The sequence below is a fragment of the Trichophyton verrucosum genome (genome assembly GCF_000151505.1).
Source record: "Trichophyton verrucosum HKI 0517 chromosome Unknown contig00699_1.f1.exp, whole genome shotgun sequence".
In the NCBI taxonomy this organism is placed as follows: domain Eukaryota; kingdom Fungi; phylum Ascomycota; class Eurotiomycetes; order Onygenales; family Arthrodermataceae; genus Trichophyton; species Trichophyton verrucosum.
This window is the reverse complement of record NW_003315274.1, coordinates 19945-43964: the sequence shown is the minus strand read 5'-3', so window position 1 is coordinate 43964 and position 24020 is coordinate 19945. Positions and strand designations below refer to the sequence as shown.

At 47.7% G+C, this 24020-nt stretch overlaps 8 protein-coding genes across 8 annotated transcripts; 2 read left to right on the top strand and 6 right to left on the bottom strand.

Annotated features, from left to right (window-relative positions):
• Positions 1-353: 353 nt before the first annotated feature.
• On the top strand, positions 354-3865 carry TRV_06380 (WD repeat protein; the record flags this gene model as incomplete). The annotated part of the gene is made up of 4 exons (XM_003019538.1): positions 354-962; positions 1025-1296; positions 1450-2178; positions 2362-3865. The coding sequence occupies 4 exons, from the start codon at positions 354-356 to the stop codon at positions 3863-3865; spliced, it is 3114 nt and encodes a 1037-aa protein (XP_003019584.1).
• Positions 3866-7248: 3383 nt separating this feature from the next.
• On the bottom strand, positions 7249-8299 carry TRV_06379 (uncharacterized protein; the record flags this gene model as incomplete). Its single annotated transcript, XM_003019537.1, has 4 exons — positions 7249-7506; positions 7566-7696; positions 7857-7937; positions 7978-8299. The coding sequence occupies 4 exons, from the start codon at positions 8297-8299 to the stop codon at positions 7249-7251; spliced, it is 792 nt and encodes a 263-aa protein (XP_003019583.1).
• A 719-nt stretch (positions 8300-9018) lies between these two features.
• TRV_06378 (uncharacterized protein) lies at positions 9019-10659 on the bottom strand (the record flags this gene model as incomplete). Its single annotated transcript, XM_003019536.1, has 4 exons — positions 9019-9219; positions 9274-10058; positions 10122-10432; positions 10601-10659. 4 exons carry the CDS (start codon positions 10657-10659, stop codon positions 9019-9021), a joined length of 1356 nt encoding a protein of 451 aa, XP_003019582.1.
• A 168-nt stretch (positions 10660-10827) lies between these two features.
• TRV_06377 (uncharacterized protein) lies at positions 10828-11457 on the bottom strand (the record flags this gene model as incomplete). The annotated part of the gene is made up of 2 exons (XM_003019535.1): positions 10828-11174; positions 11211-11457. 2 exons carry the CDS (start codon positions 11455-11457, stop codon positions 10828-10830), a joined length of 594 nt encoding a protein of 197 aa, XP_003019581.1.
• Positions 11458-12791: 1334 nt separating this feature from the next.
• On the bottom strand, positions 12792-13918 carry TRV_06376 (uncharacterized protein; the record flags this gene model as incomplete). Its single annotated transcript, XM_003019534.1, has 5 exons — positions 12792-12887; positions 13006-13086; positions 13149-13250; positions 13315-13479; positions 13556-13918. The coding sequence occupies 5 exons, from the start codon at positions 13916-13918 to the stop codon at positions 12792-12794; spliced, it is 807 nt and encodes a 268-aa protein (XP_003019580.1).
• Positions 13919-14771: 853 nt separating this feature from the next.
• Positions 14772-16537, bottom strand: TRV_06375 (uncharacterized protein; the record flags this gene model as incomplete). The annotated part of the gene is made up of 3 exons (XM_003019533.1): positions 14772-15718; positions 15779-16163; positions 16229-16537. The coding sequence occupies 3 exons, from the start codon at positions 16535-16537 to the stop codon at positions 14772-14774; spliced, it is 1641 nt and encodes a 546-aa protein (XP_003019579.1).
• Positions 16538-18117: 1580 nt separating this feature from the next.
• Positions 18118-18957, top strand: TRV_06374 (uncharacterized protein; the record flags this gene model as incomplete). The annotated part of the gene is made up of 1 exon (XM_003019532.1): positions 18118-18957. The coding sequence occupies one exon, from the start codon at positions 18118-18120 to the stop codon at positions 18955-18957; it is 840 nt and encodes a 279-aa protein (XP_003019578.1).
• Positions 18958-21566: 2609 nt separating this feature from the next.
• TRV_06373 (HLH transcription factor, putative) lies at positions 21567-23210 on the bottom strand (the record flags this gene model as incomplete). Its single annotated transcript, XM_003019531.1, has 1 exon — positions 21567-23210. The coding sequence occupies one exon, from the start codon at positions 23208-23210 to the stop codon at positions 21567-21569; it is 1644 nt and encodes a 547-aa protein (XP_003019577.1).
• Between the last annotated feature and the right edge of the window lie 810 nt (positions 23211-24020).

Genomic DNA, 24020 nt, shown 5'->3' with positions numbered 1-24020 from the left:
ATGTACGTTTTTGCAGGGAGAAGCCGTGTCCAGTGAATGCCTTTGTTTGCGCTTTATGCACGGCAAGCCGCCGACATCTCGACCTGGCCCTCCAACCACAGCCTCCCATCACAGAGAACAACCCTGCCGCCGCTTAAATTTTAGGTCCAGCTGCACATATTCCTCGACATCTTTTGCCTGTTGAAGACATTAACCTACAAATCAACCTCCCCACATATAACTCTTTGCAGAGAGTCGCGCTCTTCTGCAGAAAACAGCCGCCTCGCTCGCTGGATGAGCCCCAATGCAGCCCCGAGCTGAAATGATAGCGAGCCTAGATCAGAGAGAGAGCTTTGCGTCTGGAGCAGGGGGAGATGGCAAATTACAGCAGCACCGGTTCCAGCACCAGCACCAGTAGCGACGCCAGCAATTCTCTCGGCCTCAAGAGCAAACTATCGTCAACAACCCAAGCCTCGTTGAAGATAACTCCTGCAAATTCCCCTGTCCTTAAACCAGCTTCGAACTCAAGAAACCAGTACAAATCAACAAGTTATCTCACCACACTTTCCCTCCAAACCGTTATCGGCACAACCACCTCAAGCTCGAACGGCTTTTCATATCACGAACCCTCTCGTTCTTTTGCCCTCTGCGCAGGCTCTGCTGCCGTTCTCGCTGAGCTAGATGAAGACCTGTCCGTCTCTCAGCGTTTCTTTCGAGCACGACCAACAGCTACCAGTGTCAACCCCGTCCTTTCATTCTATAATCCTCCGGGTCCACCAACCACTCCAGAATCACGACTTAGACCACCGCAGGCCTCGCTACGGTTGTCCACATCGGTTAACTCGCCTATATTTTCCAATTCTCCAAATGCAGCAGAGTGGGCGGAGAGCATTGCGTCGAAATCATGGACATCGCGGGAGAGGATAAAGGCTGTTACCAGTGTTTCCATCAGTCCCAATGGCAGGTTCCTAGCTGCCGGAGAGGTACGATTATGCCATTCTATATTACTCGCGGGTACATATGCTAATATCGGCTGCTCACGTAGACGGGATATAATCCTCGTATCCTCTTGTTTTCCACAGCCAAGGATTCTTCTGCAGACGTCCCCCTCTCAATAATCACGGAACACACCTTCGGCGTTCGAAGCCTTGCTTTCAGTCCTAACTCGCAATTCTTGGCCAGTTTAGGTGATATTAATGACGGGTTTCTTTATATATGGCAGATTAACCTTCGAAATGGCTCTGCGAAACTTCACTCAACGAATAAATGCACATCGTTTGTTCGAGATATGTGTTGGATGGGGAATAATCTGATCACGTATGTCCCCAATTCCCACTGGCAAATCCAGACATAAAGCTAACGATACAGTGTTGGCATACGGCACGTAAAAGTTTGGAGGCTTGGGGATGCCGGTAGGCCGTGCTCCCCGTCAAAGCAGCGACCTAATGTCGATTCTCCCTCTATATCTAGCAGCCCACTACCGGTGGCCTTGTCGGGGAGAAACTGCCTCTTGGGAAATTTGCACCAAAGTACATTCACGTGTGTCTCTAGCATTTCCGACACCGAAGCAGTTATTTGCTCTGATTCAGGGGTTGTTTGCTTCCTGGATGACTCTAATAATCAGCAAAAGCTTCAATATGTTAAAAGATTTGATATCGGCGTTTCATCCGTTGTTGTTGATAGCAACTCTGGCTTCATTTGGTTCGGTGGTCGTAGCAGGCAATTGGAGAAGTGTTCGATTGACGAGATGAGATCTTCTCCAATGATTTCGCCAACGTCGGCAAACATTGATACCCAACCGTGCCCAACACCAAAGAAGGCTTCCATTGTTTCCATGGGTATAATTGATACACATATGATTACAGTTGACTCATCCCGAACCCTTCGCATATGCCCTCTAGACCCATTGAGCAAGGACAACATTGAGAGTGTGGCAGATGTCTCCGTATCTGCGCACCGGGATTCAGTATTGGGTATTAGCACGGTTGAGACCCCTAATAGCAAATCGTCGGACTTTTTTACCTGGTCATGTGGTGGGACGGTCAGATTTTGGAATGTTAATGGAACTTGCTGCGACACATATAAAGTGGACTTGGAGCAGATTTCAGACGAGGATGAGGATGCCAACGAACTAAAGGTTTTACGAGCCACAGGTGGTATAAAAATGTTCGTTTCCGGGGATAGATATGGCGTAGTCAGGTAAGTCCAGCTAGCTATCGAGCTATTAACTTCCACTCATTGACTAATCTAAAATAATAGGACGATTAATGGGGAAACGTGGAAGTGTCAGAACGAAGTTAGAGCTCACGGAGCTGAAGTAACAGATATTGCGATCTACTCAGACCCTGACACTACTTTAATCGCGAGCTGTGGGCGCGATAGAATGGTCCAGTTATTCAAAAGTAAAGACTATTCAATTGAGGTGATACAAACCATGGATGAACATGTTGGTGCAGTAGGGCAGCTACTATTCACCAAAGACGGGAAAAGGCTACTATCTTCTTCGGCAGACAGGACAGTTATTATTCGCGAACGAATGACCCGAGAGGATGACAGTGGCTCTACGGTTGCGTTCCTTCTCTCAAAAGTCATAACACTGAAGGCGTCGCCAGTTTCGATAGTAACACCCCCTGGTGATCCAGACACGCTTATATTATCCACGATAGACCGGCTGATACAAAGATACCACATACCATCTAGCCGTCAGGTACATTCTTTTCGTGTTCTTGACCCGGAAAGCGGTGATACTGCTGTCATGAGCTCTCTCATTCTTGAAAAGGACTACCCCGAATATGGCCCACGACTTCTGATTGGTGTATCAACAACCGATAAATCCATCAGGGTATATGACTCGGAGAAGGATACCCTCCTTACCCGAGAGTTTGGCCATACTGAAGGAGTCAGCGACGTTGTCCTTCTTGAAAGCAATGAGCCAAACTCTACAGGCGCGATCAAAAGGACCCTCATCAGCACGGGCCTGGATGGAGTAATCATGGTTTGGAATCTCTCTACCCAACAGCAATATTTGCAAGAAAGTCCGCATCTTCTTGTCCACCCTGAAGAGGAGACACCAACAAAGGAACTTACGGCAGCTAAACCTCCACTCCGCCGTATCCTTTCTAAGACTGAATTGGCTGGTTTCCAAAAGTCCGATAATGTTCTGACAACACCAACCCCGGTGCGTGACTCTCCTCCGCGTATCCGCAAGAAGACGTCTAGATATACGCTAGGAGGTGGTTTAAAAAACGGCGTCAATGGTGTATCAACAGTATCTACACCGCCTCTTCCTCCTCGCCGATCTCCAACTGCCCCATATTCCGATAACAGAAACCAGGCCAACCGGTCTCCATCACCACCCAGCCCCCGGCACATGTCCAAAACAGTAGCCAACAAAACAAGCAGTGGCAGCCTCCGTGCCAATGGCAGCGTACGACGGCCATCGATGCTCGAAGTTCGCACTCGCACCTCTAGTAAACCGAACTGGAATTCATCTCCTAATAGCAACTCGCCTAGTGAATTTGGAAGCCTTAACATGTCCACCGAGCAAGTCTGCCGTACGCTCCGTGCGTATCGCAAAAAGCTTAACGTCTCATCTGATAAATTTAACCTTCAGGGAGCCAGTGAACTCGAGCGAGAACTCGATCTAACTGTCCGCTCGTTGGGTGACAAAATGAAGAAGACCCAACTAAACGGGACGAAAAGTGACTCCCACTCCAATGGAAACACGCCAACTGCCTGCAGAAACAAAGATCTTTCGCCACTAGCTTCAAAGCAAGGCCGAACAGCCCGTCGGATACCCTCAACGCCTAATCTAAGCCAAGCGCGGAAGTGCAAAGGACATCGAACGAACTCACTAGATGCAGATGGAGAAGGACAGTCTATATGACAGCTTCTCATGATTTAAAGGCTAATTATATTGCCTACTTCTTTCCGTTGTTACGATGCTCTGGCTACCTCGCTTCTACACACCTATCTCATGTTCTTCCCTCCCACCCTTTCTTATATGTTCTTCCTTCTATTTATTATGTTTGGCATAGCCAGTTATTCCTCCTTGCGTCAATATGTGTGCGGGTTGTTGGTCTGCATAATACGGTCTGGACGGGGTCCTCCTCTTTTGATCAAGCCAGTTCATTTACTGTCTTCAAACTTGTCTCCTCCCCTTTCTCTCTTCTATGATACCAGAGTCATTTATTTGACATTCTATTTTATTCAATTTCTTGGCCCGCATTACTACATGATATTTATTTTCATTTTTTTTTTCTTGTTTTATTGAGAACCCGGGTAAGCGCATTATACACCCCCTGCTTTCATTTGTTTAGGGATTTCCTATTTTGTCTTTTACAAATCAACATTCTTGAGTACACATAAGGCCCATCCGCATGTTTTCTTTTGCTTTACATCTCAGAAATGACTGTTTATAATAATAACTAGTAGACTCGAGTCAATCTTGAAATTCTAGTGACTGTAAGTCATCCCAATAATGCCCCATATGCAGCACGCATTCTTGAGGAGAGGCTGTCTGTATCCCATCCATTGAACTCGATGTTCTGAACTAGATTAATAGCCTCATTGTACCATTCGCAGCTCAAGCTGTTCTTCATGTCCCTGTAAAGTATTAACGACTGGTTATACACCGCAACGGGTAACCATTGCATTTCCCAACAAAGCTCCTTCGTCATCTCCGGTGATATTTGAGGCCTTAGGTTTGTTGCCATGTTTACTAGCTTTTGTGCTTCACTAACAATGAATTTGGTACTTTTTTCGTCACATTTAAGTCCAAATTGATAGAGACAGCGAAGCCAACGGAATTGCTTCAACACATCACATGGAGCTCCAGACGCCAGCTTCAACGCGGTAGCTCGCTACGTATGTCATTAGTATTGCAACAACAGTTAGAACCTTTAGACTTGCCTGGAAAGCGTTATAGAGAGCTGGGGTAGTTAATCCTGAAGACATAATCCGGTCTGCAAGGATGCAAAGCAGTTGTGGATCTGAGCCTTCATCGCAATTACTCAGGATTGTGCAAATACCATCTTCGTTCTCCGGATTCAAATTAATTGCACGATGGAAATAAAGTGCCACCAGAGAACGAATAACATCAGAAAACTTCGCCCCTCTTTCTGGAGCAATATCTTGATGATGAGTTGTGAGATAATCTTGGCACTTTCGGAGATACATTCTTGCACTGGTAAAGTATAGGTCCTAAAATCTCGTGTCAGTCCTAAATGTAATAATGAATGATAAAGTGAATTGGCTCACCCTTGAAGTGTGATTCTCAGTGAGATACGCTATATCTAAGTGTGCTAAGGTTGCCATGCCGCGGCACCAAAAAATACGCTGATTGATGCTGGATACCGTATCAGCGTCCAGCCCTCTGGGAAACAGGCCGAGGATCTGAATGCAGTGTCAGTACGAAAATAGTCGAGGCAAATATAGGGATTTTATGCAGCTCAAACCTTTATGCAACAGTCAATAAGTCTAATCAAAGACTTTACGTCCCACAGTGCATAATTCCTAATTACTAAAGTATAACCATTTGAAGAAAACCATTCTAGGTATTGAATTTTCTCTTGTTGTGGTCTTGTGTCTAGGCAAATACTGGTAGAAACTAATAGACGACCTAAAGTTAGAATGATATATCTCCCCGGATTTCCATGGAGGCAGGTATATAAAAACTTCTTACATTTCTCAAAGAGCTCGCAAATACCTTCAACAGTCTCAGCCCTAGGTGTCAGCTGTTGGCTTGTCGAGAATTCTTTGGCCATAATACGGACGCAGCACCTTTTAAGAGTCAAATCGAGGTCAGAAAAACAAGGCGAGATAAAACAGTATAAGCCTTACTTGAGAAGAGGAACTGTGTGATATCCTGCCCGATCGTTGATGAGTAGCTCCCTGAAAATGGGGCTAAGAATAGAGATTTTGTTGCAAGATTCGGCATAGGCAATGCAAGCATACATGAGACTAAAGTCTGCACTCCCGTAGAGAATATCTGATACGCTCTTCCTTACTATTATATACTCGAAGGTTAGGAGATACAACATCGGCCCGAGAGACAATTACGTACCGGTATCTAGCTTTTCATGCTTTAATGCTAACTGGTATAGCAGGAACTGGGAATTAACGGATAATCCCTCGAGGCTTGCGAGCTTATTAAAACGAGAAGGGGTGATATTTTCTGAACAAGATGCGTAAAAAAGCATCTTCCTGTATTGAAGAGGTCAGACGAGTTCCAGGAGTCTGGCGGTATTGGTGTCCAGATCACGAGCATATAAATCTTTGATTTTGGGCATTCACTTCTTCTGATATAGGGACAGTACTCTACCTTTGGATTATATCTTTGTCGCCTTCTTCCAGAACCTGGTGCTGGGCAAGTTCACACCAATCATATGCGAAGTTGACGTTCCCTGCGTTGGAACAGGTATTCGCTTTGGAAAGGAACATCTAAATTAAGTCAGCCTGAAGAATATCCATATCCGTATCATACCATAGAGCCTTTACCACCCGTGCAGCCTAGCCTGAGAAGGTTCAAACCCAAGCCTGACTATTTTCTGTTTTGCACCGCACAGTGACTCGAATAGCAACGAGGACTGCTTTAAGCCTTCAGGCATATCTACATCAGCTGTACATAGCCGTAGGAAGACTAGCATCAGTTTTTCTATAAGTGCGACTTCACTTTCAAACTGTTGAAGCTTGCCCGATATCAGCTGCTGGAAGATATGATATGCTAAACCTGGACTGTATATTGTCAGTCCTGTGACCAGTTTTTAGGGTTAATTGAGGTTTGTATACCGCTGGAGCCAGAACTGGTGAATGCAACAAAGTATGCTTCATGAGGTTAGGTATATTTTTAGTCAAAGACCTCAAATAATTAGTTGCTAGGTGATTACCTGCTCAGGTGGGATTGGGCAAGTCCTGATTCGATCAGTAACTGAAGATCTATCTCTCACGTTAGTACTCGGCTATTGTAGTATTGTGATAGGTTTCCCTAGAACATACGGTGACTACAACGCGCGTCTCCATTCTCTACATGTGGAATTAGAGCAAGGGAAACCTCAAATCCCAAAAACATAGTACTAGGTTCAGAGCCATAATTCTATTGAGGGTTAGCATGGTGTCAATCAACAGGAATCTAACACATACCTCTTCTAGTTTACTATATAATCTCTGGATAGGTTCTATGAATAGAGTTGAATTTTTCTGTAATTCTAGGTACGCTATGACTAGAAGCAGCACGTAAGATTGGAGACCGAATTGATACAGAATAACTAATCACGTACTAAGTTCGTGTAGGAGAGCTTGTCGAATAGACTCGAACTGTTCATACGTTTCTTGCTCCTCACTCTGTGCAAAGATAAAGTCGTGACAACATTGTAACCATTCAATAGCTGTCGGATCACCTTCCCTTTTCTTCGCTGTTCCGATACGGAAGAGTATGTCTGCAGCCTTTGTCTTCCACTCAAGACTGTGGACAGCAAACGGAATAGGTTGCTGGGCTATTCCAAGCCCCTTTAATCTATCTTTCCATGTCTGGTTGTAATCAAAGTTAGATTTTCTAGATTTGATTCTATTTCTCTCACGAGGCTTACCAGTATAGACAGTTGGAACGAGCATTCTGCAGCTAGTTCACGGGCTTCTGAGGATTCCTCTTTGGAAATCCCAGAATTATGGCGGTCCAGCCTTTCTAAAACCTTCTTGGCAAGATCTGAATAGCCCATACCTATTCCTCTAGTGTCAGTATTGTTCAGCTTCCTCATGTGGTCAATACTAACCAATCATCCTGTCTGTGGTCTGCAGCCCCGCCTTAAACAGACGGTTGTACTCTGGCCCCCTATGTCAACGAAAGCAATACCCTGCAGTATCCACTGTACACCACTCACCAGAACTATCACTTTCCTCGTCCATACCCCATTCTATGAGTAAAAATGCAAGAAACATCACTAAATGGGCCGTGTTAACAACTATACGACAGGGGGAAAGTGGTAACGATATATGACTAACATTTGCCCAGGATTTTCATTGTTTCAATCCGATCGATGTTCTGCGGTTTAGCTAACTCTTTGACGCATTCATTCCACGTTTCCGTACCGAGGTCATCAAGCGTTCTCCGTTTTGGGGAGGCGAGTTGTGTAGAATCAAATGAGAACGACAGAGACAGATATTCATCCAAATCGTTTACGGATGTTAACGTGGCAGGCTTTCCGGGTTTGTTCAGTACTTTATGAAGAGGGGAAAGCATGCGGGACACCAGCACTGTCTGCTTGTTAGATATGGTATGTGAGTATCTGTAGTCTGAGAAATTACCCACGCTGAAGCCACTCATCTATAACGAAAACCATCCTGGTTATCTTGAAGCCTTCCCTCGGATGAAGAGCTAGATAGCGTAGGTTGTTAGTCCATGAGCGGTGATGTTGCTGGATGTTGCGTTCAAGTCAAAAGTTGACGTTGATTTTAACGTCCAGATGAGGCAGTCGTCCGTGCACACTTCCTAATCGGGAAATATCAACACAGCATCATATAAAACAACAAAAACACAGTAAACGGACATATGGTGTGAGCTGTGTCAGATTGATGGGCTTATCTACACTCTAGTACTGAGAACCACTTTCATGTCAGCGACGGACAGAAACCAAAAAAAAAAAAAGGGGAAGGGGAAATGTTGCCATCGTATCGTCTTTGATGCTTTGAAATAGCGCGCCGACAGTTGCGCTATCAACCGGTGAAAAATAAGAAACAAATCAAAACCAAAGGCCCTTGGCCGCGATCTCTCAGCATACAGGTATATGCATACACGAACTCCATGAGACTTAAACCAGAAGGGAAAAGCAATCCATTCGCGGAACACGAACAGCAAAGGGTATTGAATAATATTTACACAAAATAGAAAGTGGGCTAACATAGACAGTTGCAACGTCGAGAAGTTCGTACTATCGATGGACATCTATGCGTTTGGTAGGGAGGAAGTTCCCTACTATCAAGGAAGGACTGTGGAGGGACTGGTTAGCTAAAGGTCGATCAACGTGAGGCTAGAGAAAACAGTACTTACATGTTATGGTTATCTCGGCGGATGGTAAAGGAAAAACAGCAGGGAATGTTCTTCTTTGGACTGTTAGGGTCAGGGCTCTTAAGCGTACAGCTTGTGAGCATCGCCTTTTGAGAACTGTCGAACGCAATGGCACCGAATTTCTCCCAGTAGCTAACGAGTTGATCTTCAACCACTATTTCATGAATAGCAAGTTTACCCTGATCGTCGTTAGATATACCGCATTGGATCAAAGCAGGTTAGCCAAAACTTACATCTCTCAGTGAGTCCATGGGTACATCTATCAGCTGGGCCATCTCCTGATTGCCTCTGAATATCTGTCCTGTTCTTCGCCATAGGCAGGCCGGTATGGCCATACTTGCAAAGACACGGTCGTACTCCATCAAACTTCGCTCAAACCACATCTCAACTAGGACTAGTTCGATATCGGTAAGAGCATGCATACGCTCTCTGAATGCAGGACGGAATTTATCTAGCTGACGAAGAATTTTTTGCCGGGAGCTAGGTTGTAGGTGCTCTTCCATGTACTTGTTTAGCCGAGCATAACCGTTTACATAGTTAAACGGCTTGAGTAGGCCGGCATCGTATTTTGCCTTAAGAAGTTTATTCATACGTTCTTCTGGAGGGTCAGTGCCGGAAGGGTCAGCGGCAGTCATGTAATACGTCTCCTTGGCCTTGTCGTTTCCAACAGTGCTGTTGGGCCGTTGTATGGAGCCTCCTTGGGACGCCTGTGACGGGTTGATAAACTGCGACGGTGATATTGTGGAAGATTGTTGTTGTTGTGGGTATCCTTCATTATTCCGTGAAAGATTCGTGGCCATGGAATTTAGGAGAGACATGTCGGAGTAGAGACCCCGTGCCTCGTCATTGGGGAACATTGATCCGTCGTCTAGGAGACTGGTGCTGAGAAAGTCGTTGAGCAAGTTATACTCGTTGGTGAATTCGGGGGCGTTGAACATGTAAGATGGGTGGAAGGAATGGATATCTTGAAACTGGCTGTTTTGCCCACCAAGCCGCCATTCGTTGTTATAACCCATTACTATGCGAGAAGTCAGTTTATACTACGTGACAGCATATGTATGGTTCGCTCGATCTATCTTACAGCCTTGTTGGCCAATATCGATATTCGGACCGGAAGCGGCTATGTCCTGCGGCCGAGCGCTCTGGGAGGAAGAAGTCAAGGCAGGCGGTTGCATAGAAAGCCCTGTATCGGGTAGTATTGGGTCGTCTAGGGTGTCACGTCCATCAATAGTCTGCGACATGCCTTTACCCTCAAAATCATTGTTCGCAGTTGTACTCTCGTCAGCTACAGAGGTGGCAGCAGCTGTGCCTTCTGTGTCGTTCTTCACGCGTTTGGTAGGTTCACGAGGTTTGTCATGGCACAGATGACCAATGTTGCGTTTTATACAGCGGCTACATGGTCGTCCCTAGAAGAAGCAGAGAAACGGATCTTCCGGTCAGCAAAAGCAGCTCGCCACAGAAAGCTCAACGCGTCATGGGATTGGACAAAAAGTCTCTGAAATAATGGAGGTAGAGATGGTCGTACCGAATCGCAAGTCATATGCTGTTCAACGTCATCACCGAAGATGGTGATCTATGGTTAGCCAAATCTTCTTATCCTGTACAGCCAAATCCAGCATGCAAAACAGATTGCTCATAGCGAGGGCCCCCTGAGCCCTGGGAAAGGAAGGGAGACAACATGGTAGGTGGGATAAAGTGTGGGAAGCGATAAGAAAAAAAAAAGTCAAGAAAGTATGATGATGAAAGGAGATCTTGGAAGCTCACCGATCGACGGCAGTAGACGCATGCTATAGAGCGAATGAATGGTCAGCGGTTTTACTTCCGATGCGCGCCATGGAACAAAAAAGCAAGCAGATAAAGAAAAGAAATGAAGAAATTAAGAAAAAGAAAAGAAAAAGAAGGGCAGCGGCAGCGGCATTAGGAGAATATATACGTTGAATAAAATATATAAAACGGTCAAGGAGAGGGAGAGGGGAAGGGAAAAGAGAAGAAGGTTGAGCCCTGCAGGTCTGATTTGCAATGTGGAACCCGTATAAAAGTATAGAAATTCCATCACCGGCCGGTCGAAAAGAATAGCAGACGGGGGAGGGAGAAGCAGTGACGAGGGAAGATGCAGGTTCTCGCATGTAACCTGCTGGGTGTTGCGGCTTCTTGAGCTTCTGTTACTCACCGTGGTTGACCTTCCGTCTCTTTTTGGGGCTGGAACCCGTAGGCGGCGCCCTATCTGCAGCTTCTGCAGCCGGTTGAGCATCCCCAGTGCTCATCACGCCTATCGTAGGCTTGGCCGACTTCGCGGTGTCCTGGTCCTTCTCAGCTGAAGCAGCAGGCGCAGCAGACGCAGTTGGCTCTGTGGCACCATTGCTATGCTTCCCTTCTTCCAGCGCACCCGTCGCGGTCTCGGCAGCCTCACCACCCATTGCATCGAGTGCCCAATCGTCTGGGATGGACTTTCGGTCAGGTCTCCGGCAGAGAGCAGAGGGTAAGACGGCTACGCAGCCAGAAAAGAGGGTTTCGGTCGTCGGGTCGGTTTTTCACTTCACGGTTGTCAACGTTCCACACGGGCCTGGGCAACGATGGCCTGTCCCATCAGGTACCACTGCAGCAGCGCTCGACGGGGGTTGTGTTTTTCTTCGTGTAGGCAGGGCAGGGCAAGCCAGAGGAGCCAAAGCAAAGCAAAAGAAAAGGTAGCGAAACGAGCAACGACCCGAACGAAGCACGGGCGGGATGGCGGAACGGCGGAACAGCGGGAACGCCCAGAAGTGGACAGACAGCCTCGATGGAGCAGCGTGCAGGCGTCCGTCCAGTGCTGATTCGGGCTGTACGTATATTATGTGTGCGCTGGCGGGAAGGGGTCTGGGATGGCTGGGTTTTTGCTGCGTTGTCCGTCCGGTCTGCGAGTTTCAAATTCTGGGTTTGTCGGCGAACAAAAAGGCCATCGCACCAAACAGGCGTCCTCCTCCAATAGATCCCTTAACTGACGCGCGCTCGAGATTGGTAAACATGGATGGAGCTTCTGGGCGCATGAAGTCTCGCAGTGTCGAAGGGACCTTCGCAGGCGTTGGGAGTTGAGAGGTGGAAGAGAGAAGGAAGAAGCCGAAGAAAGTCAGGAAAAAGGAAAAAGGGGGGACGCCACTCTGGCTGCGCTCGCTCGCAGGGGCGCAGGACGGCCTTTAGTACGTTAACAACAGCGCCAGAGGACGCCCGGCCATGGTAGAGCGCAGAACTCCGTAACAATAGTTATTATTATGCTGGACATCGGGCGTGACGCCGTCGATGCTGCGCAGGCTGATGATTCATTTCTTACGGCGTCCTGGCGCGTCGAAAATCCCTTCACATGCAGCAGTTGGCGCAGTGCCGAGCGATGATACAATTCAATAGTTGATGTCCCGCAGCTACTTGGCAGCGTATAAGAATGGCTTGTTAGGATTATCCTAGATGCTTGCTTGGACTGGAGGAGGGAGGGAGGAGGGTCGGTGTTCTCTGTTTCTGACTCCCACTTGCTTGGGTGGTTTGATATATCTGGGGTTGGTGGCGGCCGTTTCGATGGCGAGCCGCCAACGTTGAGCTGGAGACGGCCGGCCCTCTTGCAGTGCTACTCAAGGCCTGGAACTGCGTAGAGGAACTGCCAGGCAAAGCTTCCAGACCTAGAGGGGCGCAGACTCCATCCGGAGACGCTGCATAAACCTTCGCAGTGCTCCGTGTATGTATATGGAAGTATACCGAAGCTGACATCTCAGACCCTTGCCCAGAATTAATCCGCCCCAGAGTACCTTGCTCGTGCAGGAACGAGACCTGTCTTCCGTCTGTCCTCTTTGCCAAGTTCATCGATCTTAGTAAATAATTGATCCTGCTGACTTTTGCATGATTCCTCCCTTTCACCACATTTTGACGTAATTCCTTCAGCCGAGTGGGAGCATGTCGAGTGCCGCCTTCGCCCGGGAGATTGCCTGAGCGATCCCTCGTACCTGAGCTGCGTTGCCCTGCATGGATTCAAGATGGTTGCGAAGCTGTTTGATCGTGGGAAGGAGGGCTGGGTCCGTGTCGATCTAATCAACGTACAGGTCAGCAATGTTACCATCATACGGGCAGCCGGCATTCTAGGACATACTTCACTAAAAAGACTCTCCTCGTTCTTCACCTCGAGCTTGAACTCTGCGCTTACTGCTTCCTCCACGTTCGATTCGTCAAGTTGCTTGAGAACAGGGTGAACCTAAAAAGGTCAATATATCGGCCAGCGCATTTGTAGACAGCAGACAACAATTAGGCGCACGAACATTCTTATTCAACCTCTTCCTCTCAGCCTCTGCTGCTTTAGCATTGCGCTCTAGTTCCTCCAGCTTCAGCTTATCCTTTGCCAGCTCGGCTTCTTCCCGCTTAATCTCAGCTTGTAGCAGCCGAATAGAACTCGTAGCCGCCGCCAATTGGCTCTCCAGCGCTTTCTATAACGTCCCAGCCCAAGTCAGCTTTCATCAAGTGCCCATTCCATGACCCAAAAGCTCGTCAATTATAACATACACTCTCTCCCAGCGCGCCCTCGTAATCAAAGCTACCATCTCTTGTACCCGCTGGGAATGGCATCTTCGGTAATCGTTTGCCCAGGTTCTTGCGCACTGTCGCGAGTGCCGACTGGGCCTCAACGCGCTTCTTCTCGTCTCGATTCCGGGTGATGACCGGCAGCTCGACCGATTGAAAGAGCAGTTTTACTTTCTCCTGCGTAGAGTCCGGTAGTGTCGTCCATTTCGACTTTATAGTCTCCTCGTTGATGTGTCGTATCCGAGGCTTCAGGGCAAACGGAGCATTGTTAGGCTTGCTGCGTTTGGTGTTTGCTGGAGGGGACGCAGGCTCGTGGGAATCGGCCTGTCTTCGCTTCGGCGGCATCTTGGGGCCTGATATGGACCTGTCCTGTATGGTATCCTGGCTCTCCTCTCTCTCTCTCCCTTGCTCGAGCGAGTTGTAGCTTGCACGTCGTCCGTCTGTTCGGCCAGCTGAAGCTCGTCGTTTCGTGCTTATCGCGATGCCCCGATAAGGTAAACAGTGACTAATCACATAATTATCTGAGTCAGGTGACTGTTTATTACTCCCAAAATCAGTCAACTCTACTATATCGTAAACTTAGCTTAGTCATCATATATTTCCTCCAGCAAAAACAATCCATCGCAAATGACAGTTTCGTTGCTATAAACGACACTCAATCCTACCTGGTGGAGTTCAGCCACTCGGAAAAGTCAAATTCATGCTATACTGCTCATAGCTACCATCATGCATATATCCGTGGCCATGCCTGCAAAGAAGCTCGATAGTACGGTAAAGAAAACCGTGATAACCCCCTCAGACAGATCCCATCAAAGATACGCTAGCGATAGGTAGCCCGAGGCATACGGAGTACATATATTAGGGTTAGAATCTTAGTGGCAGGAAAATACAGCTGTGAACACAGTTCACAATGGCCGTAGCTGTTTCTTTTTCCTTAGCTGCCTGCAACTTTGGCCTCATGTCAGGCACCATATGCATCTCGGCTGATCTGCATTCGAGCCAGCTCACTGCAGAGACAAAAGCAACGTTGATGCCGCCATTGCTTTGAATTTGGTTATAGCCCCCCAAGAATAACAGTAAGTGGCAGGGAAGCTCAAAAATATTGCTTTCGATCTATAGTACAATGGCCGCTGGTAGGTCTATCCAATTGGGAGGATGGGAAAGGCCCCTCGCAAATCTCACCCACAGTTATCCGACGTTATAGTCTTTCATCTGAGTCTATAAACGGCAACACCCTAAGCCAAGCTGCCCTCTCTTCTTCATTCTTAGCTTCACGGTCCAGAAATTTGTTGATTCCTTCGAACAGCTGTCTTTTTGAAAGGTCATAGTCTGCTGTTTCAACTCTACCATCCCAATGTTTAAATGCGCCAGTGTCTCTGATAAACTCATTCATAAGCTCGACACCTTGGGCCCAGAGCTCCACGTCTCGTTCTTGCTGCTCCACCTCGGCAGCAGAGAAATCCAAAGGGCAGGGAATGCTAGGTTTACCGTCTGCGGCCACGCCAACTATCGTAGGCCATGAGTCCTTAATTTCCCTCAATAAACTGTTAAGGCACGGTTCGCAGTCCGTCAACATCAATCCTGGTAGGACGCTAACTTGTTGACGAGGCGTACTATGTCCCTGAAGAGCCTGGAAATTCGTTGGATTTGATCGCACTGTTAAAGCTAGGTATAGGTTGTGTAGCGTTTGGGAATGATAGAGCGCCTTCGCTTCAACCTGTTCTTCAGCAGACATACTGTCAAAATTCGGAGGCAAACTAACCCTCCCGAGTTCCTTGGGGGTCGGACCATTATAGTCCAAGAAAGCCGGGCGGGTGACTTGCATGAAAAGTGGGCAAGCACTGGCCGATTGCCAGTCAATGATACCAACTATTCGAATGGGATCTTCCGGATCAACGAAGATATTTTGGGAATGTAAGTCCCCATGCCACAAGACTGATTCATGCACGGCTTTATTCTCTGGTAAAACGTATTTTAAGACCTTCAGGTAGTTGTTCAGTGCCGATATCTTTTTGGCTGCAGTGGGCTGATACTGCCTAGGCCCGTGGAAGAGGCCTTCTGGGAAGAGGGGGTATTTCAAGCCGGCGTTTACACATGCAATTTCTCTGTTAGCAATGGCTTCCAGGTACGCGGTGATATCAGGCCCTATTCTCAACCATTTAGCGTTTGAACAGTCGATACTTTAAGCATGCAGATATGTCATACATGGTCCACGATCGATGTCAAGTCCCCCTTTGCCAAAGTCAAAGAAAGAACGGTGATTGGTAGGTCCAATCTCAAACTCTGGGCTATACACATCATTGCCACTCCCATCGACATAGAGCGGTGAGTTTCTTTTCGGAGTAGGGAGATCCTCCTTGTAATACAAGGCTCCTATTTTCGTGAACTTTGTCGATGTGAGAATCCTTTCAAGTTCAACCACTTGTTGCAAAATGCTAGCTTTCTGCTTTCCTTTCATAGTTGTCCATACATCACGAAGCATCACACCAGGTTGTTTCTCCATGATCATATATTCAGCTCCCACGGGGTTATCAGACCTGGAGCTCCAGGCATGAACCTTCGGAACTGGAAAATGGAGGACTTTCCTCAACTATGCAAGTCAGTATAGTTTGTATATATGAAGTCGTAGGAATTAGACCAAAGGTACCACCATACAAATTCCATAGTTGCAACTTCACTAGCGGTCATAAAATGTGGTCTTCCTGCATTAGGATTCGGTAATCTTGCAACAACTTCACGTCCGTCATTCATCGTCAGGTGAAACACCTTGTTATAGTGGCCTTCAGAAACTTTCACAATTGTGGTGCATGAATCAGATCCAATCGCACCAGCAGCAATTCTAAGCAATTCCGATATATTAAATTTCATGTAGCGCGCCTTGAGTTGCTGGCTTTCTCCCCAGAGCCATCGGCTGGAGGTAAATTGGTAGAGTGTCTCCAAGTCATAACTAGAGGCTAGTTGCATGGGGTCAGTAAATAAAATTCAACCGAGGAGATGCATTCATACCTCTAGGAGTGTGTTTACCCTGGCCTGTATTATAAGAAGTGGAACCAATTTGTCGAGCTCCAGCCGGACGTGAGGAAATAACGGGTGCTTTCGAAAAGTCATGAATTCGGGCTCTGAAGGGGGCTTTCATCCTATATTCCAAACGTAGACTTATCTCCCCGACGGTCAGGCGTTAGAAAACCAGTTCAAGCGCTATTCGATTGATATTCAAGACTTGACTTGACCGTCGTCAATGATTAAAGGCTGATTTATTCTGAGTTAGCCAATCAAAGCTTGTTTGCACTTGAGTTGTTATTGAAAAGTGGGTCCCACTCCAAGTTGGCCGTGTCTAATCTAATCAGATGATCTTATCAATCTTCAGTGTTTGGCACAAGGCCCCGTAATTCAGACAGCTCTATACATTAATAGTCTACGGGCTAGGAGGGCTTATTCAGTTCACATACACCGTACATCATATTCCTTTATCAGTAATCAGTCATGCCCTCCATGTACGTAATCTACTACCAAGGCGTACCTGCCTTCCATTTATATATATACGTCCGAAATCATGCATTGTCAGGCCATAGTGTTTATTCCATCAACCACGCAGTAAGGGCCACAAGCCCTTCTCGGACCACCTAACTTCAGTCTAACGGAATAGAAGTCTGCGCCCCATCTCGCATAAATGTGAAGACAGCAGCTTATAAATAAAACAAAGGCTTAGTAATGATTAGTCCGCCCCCTGCAGCAGCAGTTCGACGGCGGTTATGCACTCACACGGGAGTACACTAGGTAGTTAACAAGGATTAGATGTAGAAGTACTTGCTTTGAGGGTGCCCATGTTTATTTATTGCATTATCCATGTGAGATGGTAATCTAGAAGTATCCTCTAACTTGGATGGATCCCTGAAGAATACTTCGGTTGCCGAGATGAACATGGCTCATTTATGATTATCAACCACCTCGCTGAGAACCTTCCATTTATCATGATTGTTGCTGATCAATAGCAGGAGGTATCCCGTTATCTATTTTATGTGGGTAACCCGGCCATATAGTTATCCACGGTAAGTAAAACCGCTTGTTCGATCATTTTGCGTTTGCCATATATCTTCTACTTTTTGGCCGCGGAAGTACTTCCTATAGACCTGCTGTGGTTTATGCTGCAGCGCCTGTTGGCAGAAGCCATGAACATTCTGCTTGGCTCGTGGCGGCGAGAGTAACCAGGGTATATATCTATCACGAATATTGCATGTTGCATAACTATATCCTTGTGGTGCCTAGCCCTGAACTGCGGACAGTCACGCTAAGCCTCTTGCTGCTATATAATGTAGGAACAGCCTACTGCCGGTGAAATAGTCAGCAAAGTACACCGGAGATTGAGAAGAAGGAGGGGAATGAAGTTCAACGAGAACGCCATGGGTTCCTTGCCGCTGCCCCTACAGGGTTGATTGCGGTATATAACTGCGACATAAATCCCCTCAATCTAGATGGCTGGCCTCGCATCACACATCAGCCACTCAAGGGTAAATTTTATGAATCATTGCAACTCCCAGAATACAATGAAGATCTCTTTCACTGTCCTGCTGCTCTCAGCAGTGTCCCTCTTCACCGTCGCCAGCGCAGCCACTCCATGGAAATTCTACCGCAGTATTAGTTCCACGGAATATGCCAACACTTTGCGCACAATGACAGACACCGGCTTTCGCCTGACATATATCTCGGCTTATGCCAACTCAGACGGGGAAGCTAGATATAACGTCATCTTCGAGAAGCCCGAGTATACGCCCGCATGGCGCACCAATTACGGTTATAACGTTAATGAATTCAACAAGACCTTTGAAGAATTGAAGACTCAAGGCTTCCGACCTGTGCTAGTGGAAGGGTATAGCTTTGGCGGCGAGCGTCACTACGCCAGTATATGGGAGAACAACACTGAAGCCACCGAATGGGCTGAGCGCAGAAACATGTCTGGGGATGAATTCACGACATGGTTCAAGGGACTGATGAAAAAGGGGTTTCGACTTCGACATCTTAGCGGATACGAGTTCAACGATCAGCAACAGTTCGCTGGCGTGTTTGAAAAACGGGACAGTGTGCCGTGGAAGGCATATGCTGGCCTGACGGCTGCCGAGTACAAGATCAAGTTCAACGCGGCTAAAAGGGATGGGTATTATCCCGTGCAGATTAGCCCGTATACGGCTTGCGGCAAGGTCTGGTTTGCGGGTATTTTCGAAAAGATGGATAACAACAAGGATAAGCCTATTGCTCTATTTGGGCTGAGCCCATTTCAGTATCAGATGAGAGCTGCTGAGTGGGCAATAAAGGGGTATAGGCCAACCATGGTAGACGGATATCTGGACAGAGGAGAGAAGTTCACTGCCATCTTCAACAAGGCTTAGACTGGTATCTGGGGTGATTATAAGGACCTATGCATGCGCTTATGATGTTTATTGCTATGTTAGTTAAACTGTCAAATTTTGTTATTGTTTGCTTCAGTATAGATCATGATTCCCTTGACCATCTCATCAATGGAGCTCAAGTATCAGGATGGCACTCATCCTGCAGTAAGCAACCCGTACTTTCTTCATGTCCAACTTTGAAGGACAATTCATGCAACCCAATGAGGCTTAAAGTGAGGGATTAAATCTAATCTTATCAATCTTATCAATCCCATTTGACCCCTGATGACAGGGAGTATTTTTCTTACCAGTAGCACGACCAGTGTAGATCCTGGAGACATGGCTGGATAACCCAGTATCCCATTCGAAGGCCACCCAACTGTCTATGCCACCATTCGCCCCCCCCCCCCCCCCCCCTGGGGTACCCCAAGGCTCCTGGTTAAAGGCGGGGTACTGATATGCGTGGCATGCGTCCAGAATAGCTGACACTTAAATTCTAGCCTCCCCCGAGCTTCAGGGAACTCATTTCTATAACCAGTTAGTATAATCGAAGATCCGGTAGTGATGATCCAGCAGCTTTTTGTCAAATAGCGTTGTATAACGGGGTTTGCCCCAAAGCAGTTCACCCAACCCAAGGTACCCAAGTCAGGCGGGGTATACTTTCAATATATGGTGCAGACGCCTGGCCTGACGTAACTACCCAGGAATGCTCAAAATCTCAGCTTGATGACATTCGCGTTATCGGGAAGATCGTCCCGAGCCATGCAATTCGCATCTAATACCCATGCGTTCTGTACCGTGGAAAGTGTGCAACCAACCCCACGGCCGCTGCATGGCCCACCGTTTCGTTTCACTTGCCACCCCCAAGCAACAGCCAGCATAAGGACCCTTTGTTTCTCCAGACTTGGCATTTGTGGAAGCTACGGAACCATATCTCGGGTATATAATTTGAGCTATGATTTGGCCAGACAGAGGCCTAAGGTGGAGACCTTGAAATTGGGGGATAGATAGCGCAGCTACCTCCGGAGTCAAGCTGTATCTTGGATATGGGGTTAGTAGAAAATGTTTCAAATAATGATAGGACATAACTATGTGCGGTTAATCCGTTGGCAAGTTTGAACGGACCAATCAAAGGATACCTATTGGGATGGAAGCCAAATGAGGGTATGAATGATTCGACCGATGGAAACGACACCTCCCCATACATTTCCTGGAAGTCGGCTTGGTTGTCATGAGTGCGGAGAGGCTTAACTCAGCTAAGTATAGTTATAAGTTTGCTCTGACTGGGAATCAGGTTGAGGTGCAATTACAAACATCCAGTCGGTGGCGATGGCTGCCGTCATACCCAGACGGAGGCAGAGACGAGAAAGAGGATGAGAGGCCGGTCGATCAAGGAGACAAACAATAATAATCTCCATAACTCCCCTGCACGGAGTCCAAACACCGTCAAAGTGTCAAGGCTCGTTTTGATCACGGATGTACGTATGCATCCAGGACGCTTGTTCCACCAGAGAACCCAGCTATGGCAGGCAAATAACTGGCGATCCGATATCGCCCACCAGCCCGCCACCAGCCAGCCAACCAGCCAGTAACAGAGCAAAAGGAGCACAAAGCTAGCAGCGTAAACTCCAGGAACCCATTCTCGAACCGAAAACGAACTCCTCTAAAAGAGGGCCGTGAGCCAGAGCCAGAGCGAGACGGAAGTCGAGCGGAAGTATAACTCAAGCTGGCCGAAGTTAGGATACCATAAAAAAAAAAAAGCCATGAAACAAGCCAACAAGAAGATGCCGAAGGATGAAACGGAGAGAGCTCACAGACCATCATTCAAAAATCTCTTATTGCTTTGACTTCCCTTCGTCCGCCAACCTCCCAGCTTCTGCGCCAGTAAGAAACTGTTCAGCGAACCGCGGTACATCCACAGTAGTAAATTCAGTGGAAAGAAGCAAAAAAACCGGGTCTGATCTGTCGGGAGGTTTGTCGCGTTTGGGCAAATTCCCCGAACACTCTCCGCATGGGGGAGTTATAGCAGCGCAGTTGAGAAGTGAACTGCTTGCTGTGGTTGGTGTGCCTTCTGTTATATGTGGATGGAAGTGTTATAGGTGGGTTGTGGAGGACGGAGGACGGTGGATGCGAGATGGGCGTTTGCATGCCGCTGGGGATTATCGGGGAGGCCGTGGCCCATCATAGAACAGTTAGAATGTCACCGTGGACACTATGGAGGACGCTGACTATGGAATAAGAGTTTTGTATTATTTATGTAGGTATGTAGGATATGTAGGTAGATGTATGTAATTATGCGAGTGTGGGATGCCGTGCGAATGCCTCGTTACATCGTGGGAGTTAAGTAGAGGGCAGTATATAGGCGGAAGGAGAGAGAGAGAGAGAGAGAGAGAGAGACATGAGTATCATCAGGTAGATAAGAAAGTGAGGTTATACAGACAGAAGCAAGACATGGGGGGTGGTATATATAGTAAACGCGCCAAACAACAAGGCCATGTTAAACAAATAAGATCCGTCCGTCCAACAGAGAATATAAAGGAAATTAGACGATATATAGGTGGCATGATATGTATGTCAGTCAATATGCATGGCTTATGTGCACCCATCTGTCATCCTCCTCTCGCCTTGAGGTCCGCCAACTGTGCCTTGAGAAGCTCGTTGCCAGCCAGGAGGTCTGCCAGCCAGTCGCCTGCTTGCGTCAGCATAGTGCTTTTGCTGTACCCTCCCCCCCTCAGTTCGGGGACCAGCGAGCACAGGTCGTCAAACCCTTGTTTAATCAGGTTTCGGCGTTTCTGCTCGGAGAGGATGTGGTTTGTACGTTTCTGTTCTTCAGACAGATTTTCTCGTACAGGTTTGATGGTGGTGCCGTTTCCGGCAGGTGAAGAGCCTTTTGACTTGCGAGATGATGGACGAGCAAACGATGTGGCTGTGGTGGATGACGAAGAAGTGTAATTTGTTGTGGATGATGTAGGAGTAGTGGTAGTTGGTGACTTGGATGATGACAAGGCGCTGGCGAGTTCTGGGTCTTCTTCTTTTATCTTGTTGTTGCTCTTCCGTCTCTTCTTTGGTCTGTCTTCGTAGGATGGTGGAACTGGATTCCGCGATGCCGCCAGGGACGATGCAGTCTCCTTTCTGTCACAAAGTTTTCGAACGGGACTGGATGGCCGAGTGTTGGCTGCGCTGGACTGGGCTTCTAGACACTCTAGGTTATGGAGGAGGTTTTCTGTCGTTTCCTCGACTGTGGGTTGGCCTGGAGGCAGACGATAGCCTTGGTGAGCAAATCCAGAGTCAGATCCCCATTGTAGCATACTAGGGCCCAGCTTCGAGGCGCTGGCTCGCATTCTTGGTTGCTGATGGTCATTTGCCGGTGAGCGGTGTGCAGCAGGGTCGAAAATCATGGTAGTGGTATGTATCCCCTTCGGAATGACAACGAACTCCTTTTGCGGCACAGACCCGTCGTTATACCGACCCAGCTGCGCACGCTTAGCATCTATCTGATGGCTGTGATGATGTTGCTGCTGCTGCTGTTGCTGGAAGTGTATGTTGCTGTTGGTATGATAGTTGGCATTGCTGTTGTGATTCAGCAGGCCATGCTCAGCGTAGAGTTGGTTGTGTAGGGCAGAGAGGTTATCGTGTCCGTTCTGGTAGAGCATTTGTGCTGCAGCAAGGACATCTGAGCTCAGAGCGGTCGACCTATCCGGTGTAGACATGGTTCCTGATTGTTTGGCAGGGTGAGGGTGGTGAGACTGTGGTGTGGGTAGATTCGTAGCAGAGCCCTCAAAATTTGGCGGTAATTCAGGCCAGCTGAAGTTACTGCCAGGCTCAGCACCATTCTGCTCACCGAAGGAGAGCCAAAAGTCGTTGTTATCGAACTGGCTAGCATTTAGGGAGGTGAAGAGGTTGTCCAGCATGTTGGATTCACTATCGTCCAGGAGGGCGGGGCCCAGCGGACGTTCTGGCGCAGAATCAAATGGTGTGTCTTGCGGTGATATCAGGGCATCTGCCTCAGTCAGTCTTGTCTCTTCTATATTTATTCTCTTGTGCCTGCCCTCTCCTTCTCCCTCGTATACTTCAAAGGGATACGTACAGCCAAACGGCCCTGGTGGAGGGGTTGAAGAACCCTTCATATGATGGGCGGACTCAGAGAGCCCCAGCTCCATGCTACACGCAAGTCCACTGCCCAGGTGAGAGGAGTTCGAGTTTGGGTTGGCAGAGAAGAGAGACCGCCTGAACGGCGACACCGTCTCAGTCATGCAAGAAACCATTTAATGTGGCCAGGATTGGGATATGCTGGAGTATATCAACTGTGTATCGTAACGAGGGCGTCTTTTCCAACCCCCCCGTCAGCAGAAGTATAACTATATAACAACCGGTACACTCCAGGAACAGGAACCAGATAAAAATGGTCGAAGGCCAGCGTCAAGTGGTCCGTCAGCCAGGAACACCAGCGAAAGAGAGAAAGGGAGTCGGCAAGGTCGAGTCAAGCTGTCATGCCAGGACGCCGTGTAGTCAAGCAAGCCAGCAAGCAAGCAGATAGTAGTAGTAGTAGTAGTAGTTGTAGTAGTCGTAGAATCGAACAAAAAGTGTGGAGGAAGCAAGCCACCCTTTATCTTCTATCACATGCGACTCGCAAAGCCAAAAAAAGAAAAGGAAAAAAAGGCGTGCGGGCCGTGTGATCGCTGGCTGAGGTAAGCAGGATTGGGCCAATAGAAAAAGAGCGGAAGAAAGTCGAGCCGACCTCGATATGGGCGACCGGATGGTGGATGGTGGAAGGGCGACAGCGACAGCGACCAGCGAGGGCGAACGAAAAGATGAATGGAAGGAGAAGAGGGTGCAAGGGAGATGGCAGACGAGGGCGATAATAATAGTCGAGGGCTGCTAAGATACCGACACTGCGTTCACCGGGCTGGTCTCCCGATCTCTGATGGAGCGAGCGACCGCTAGAGGCCGACCCTTCTTATACATACGTATATATAGGTAGAGACTTCTGGTTTGCCCCAGTTGTCTAGCGTTGAGGCTATTGCGAGCTAGCTTTCCAGAAGTGTAGAAGACTCCGTCACTTT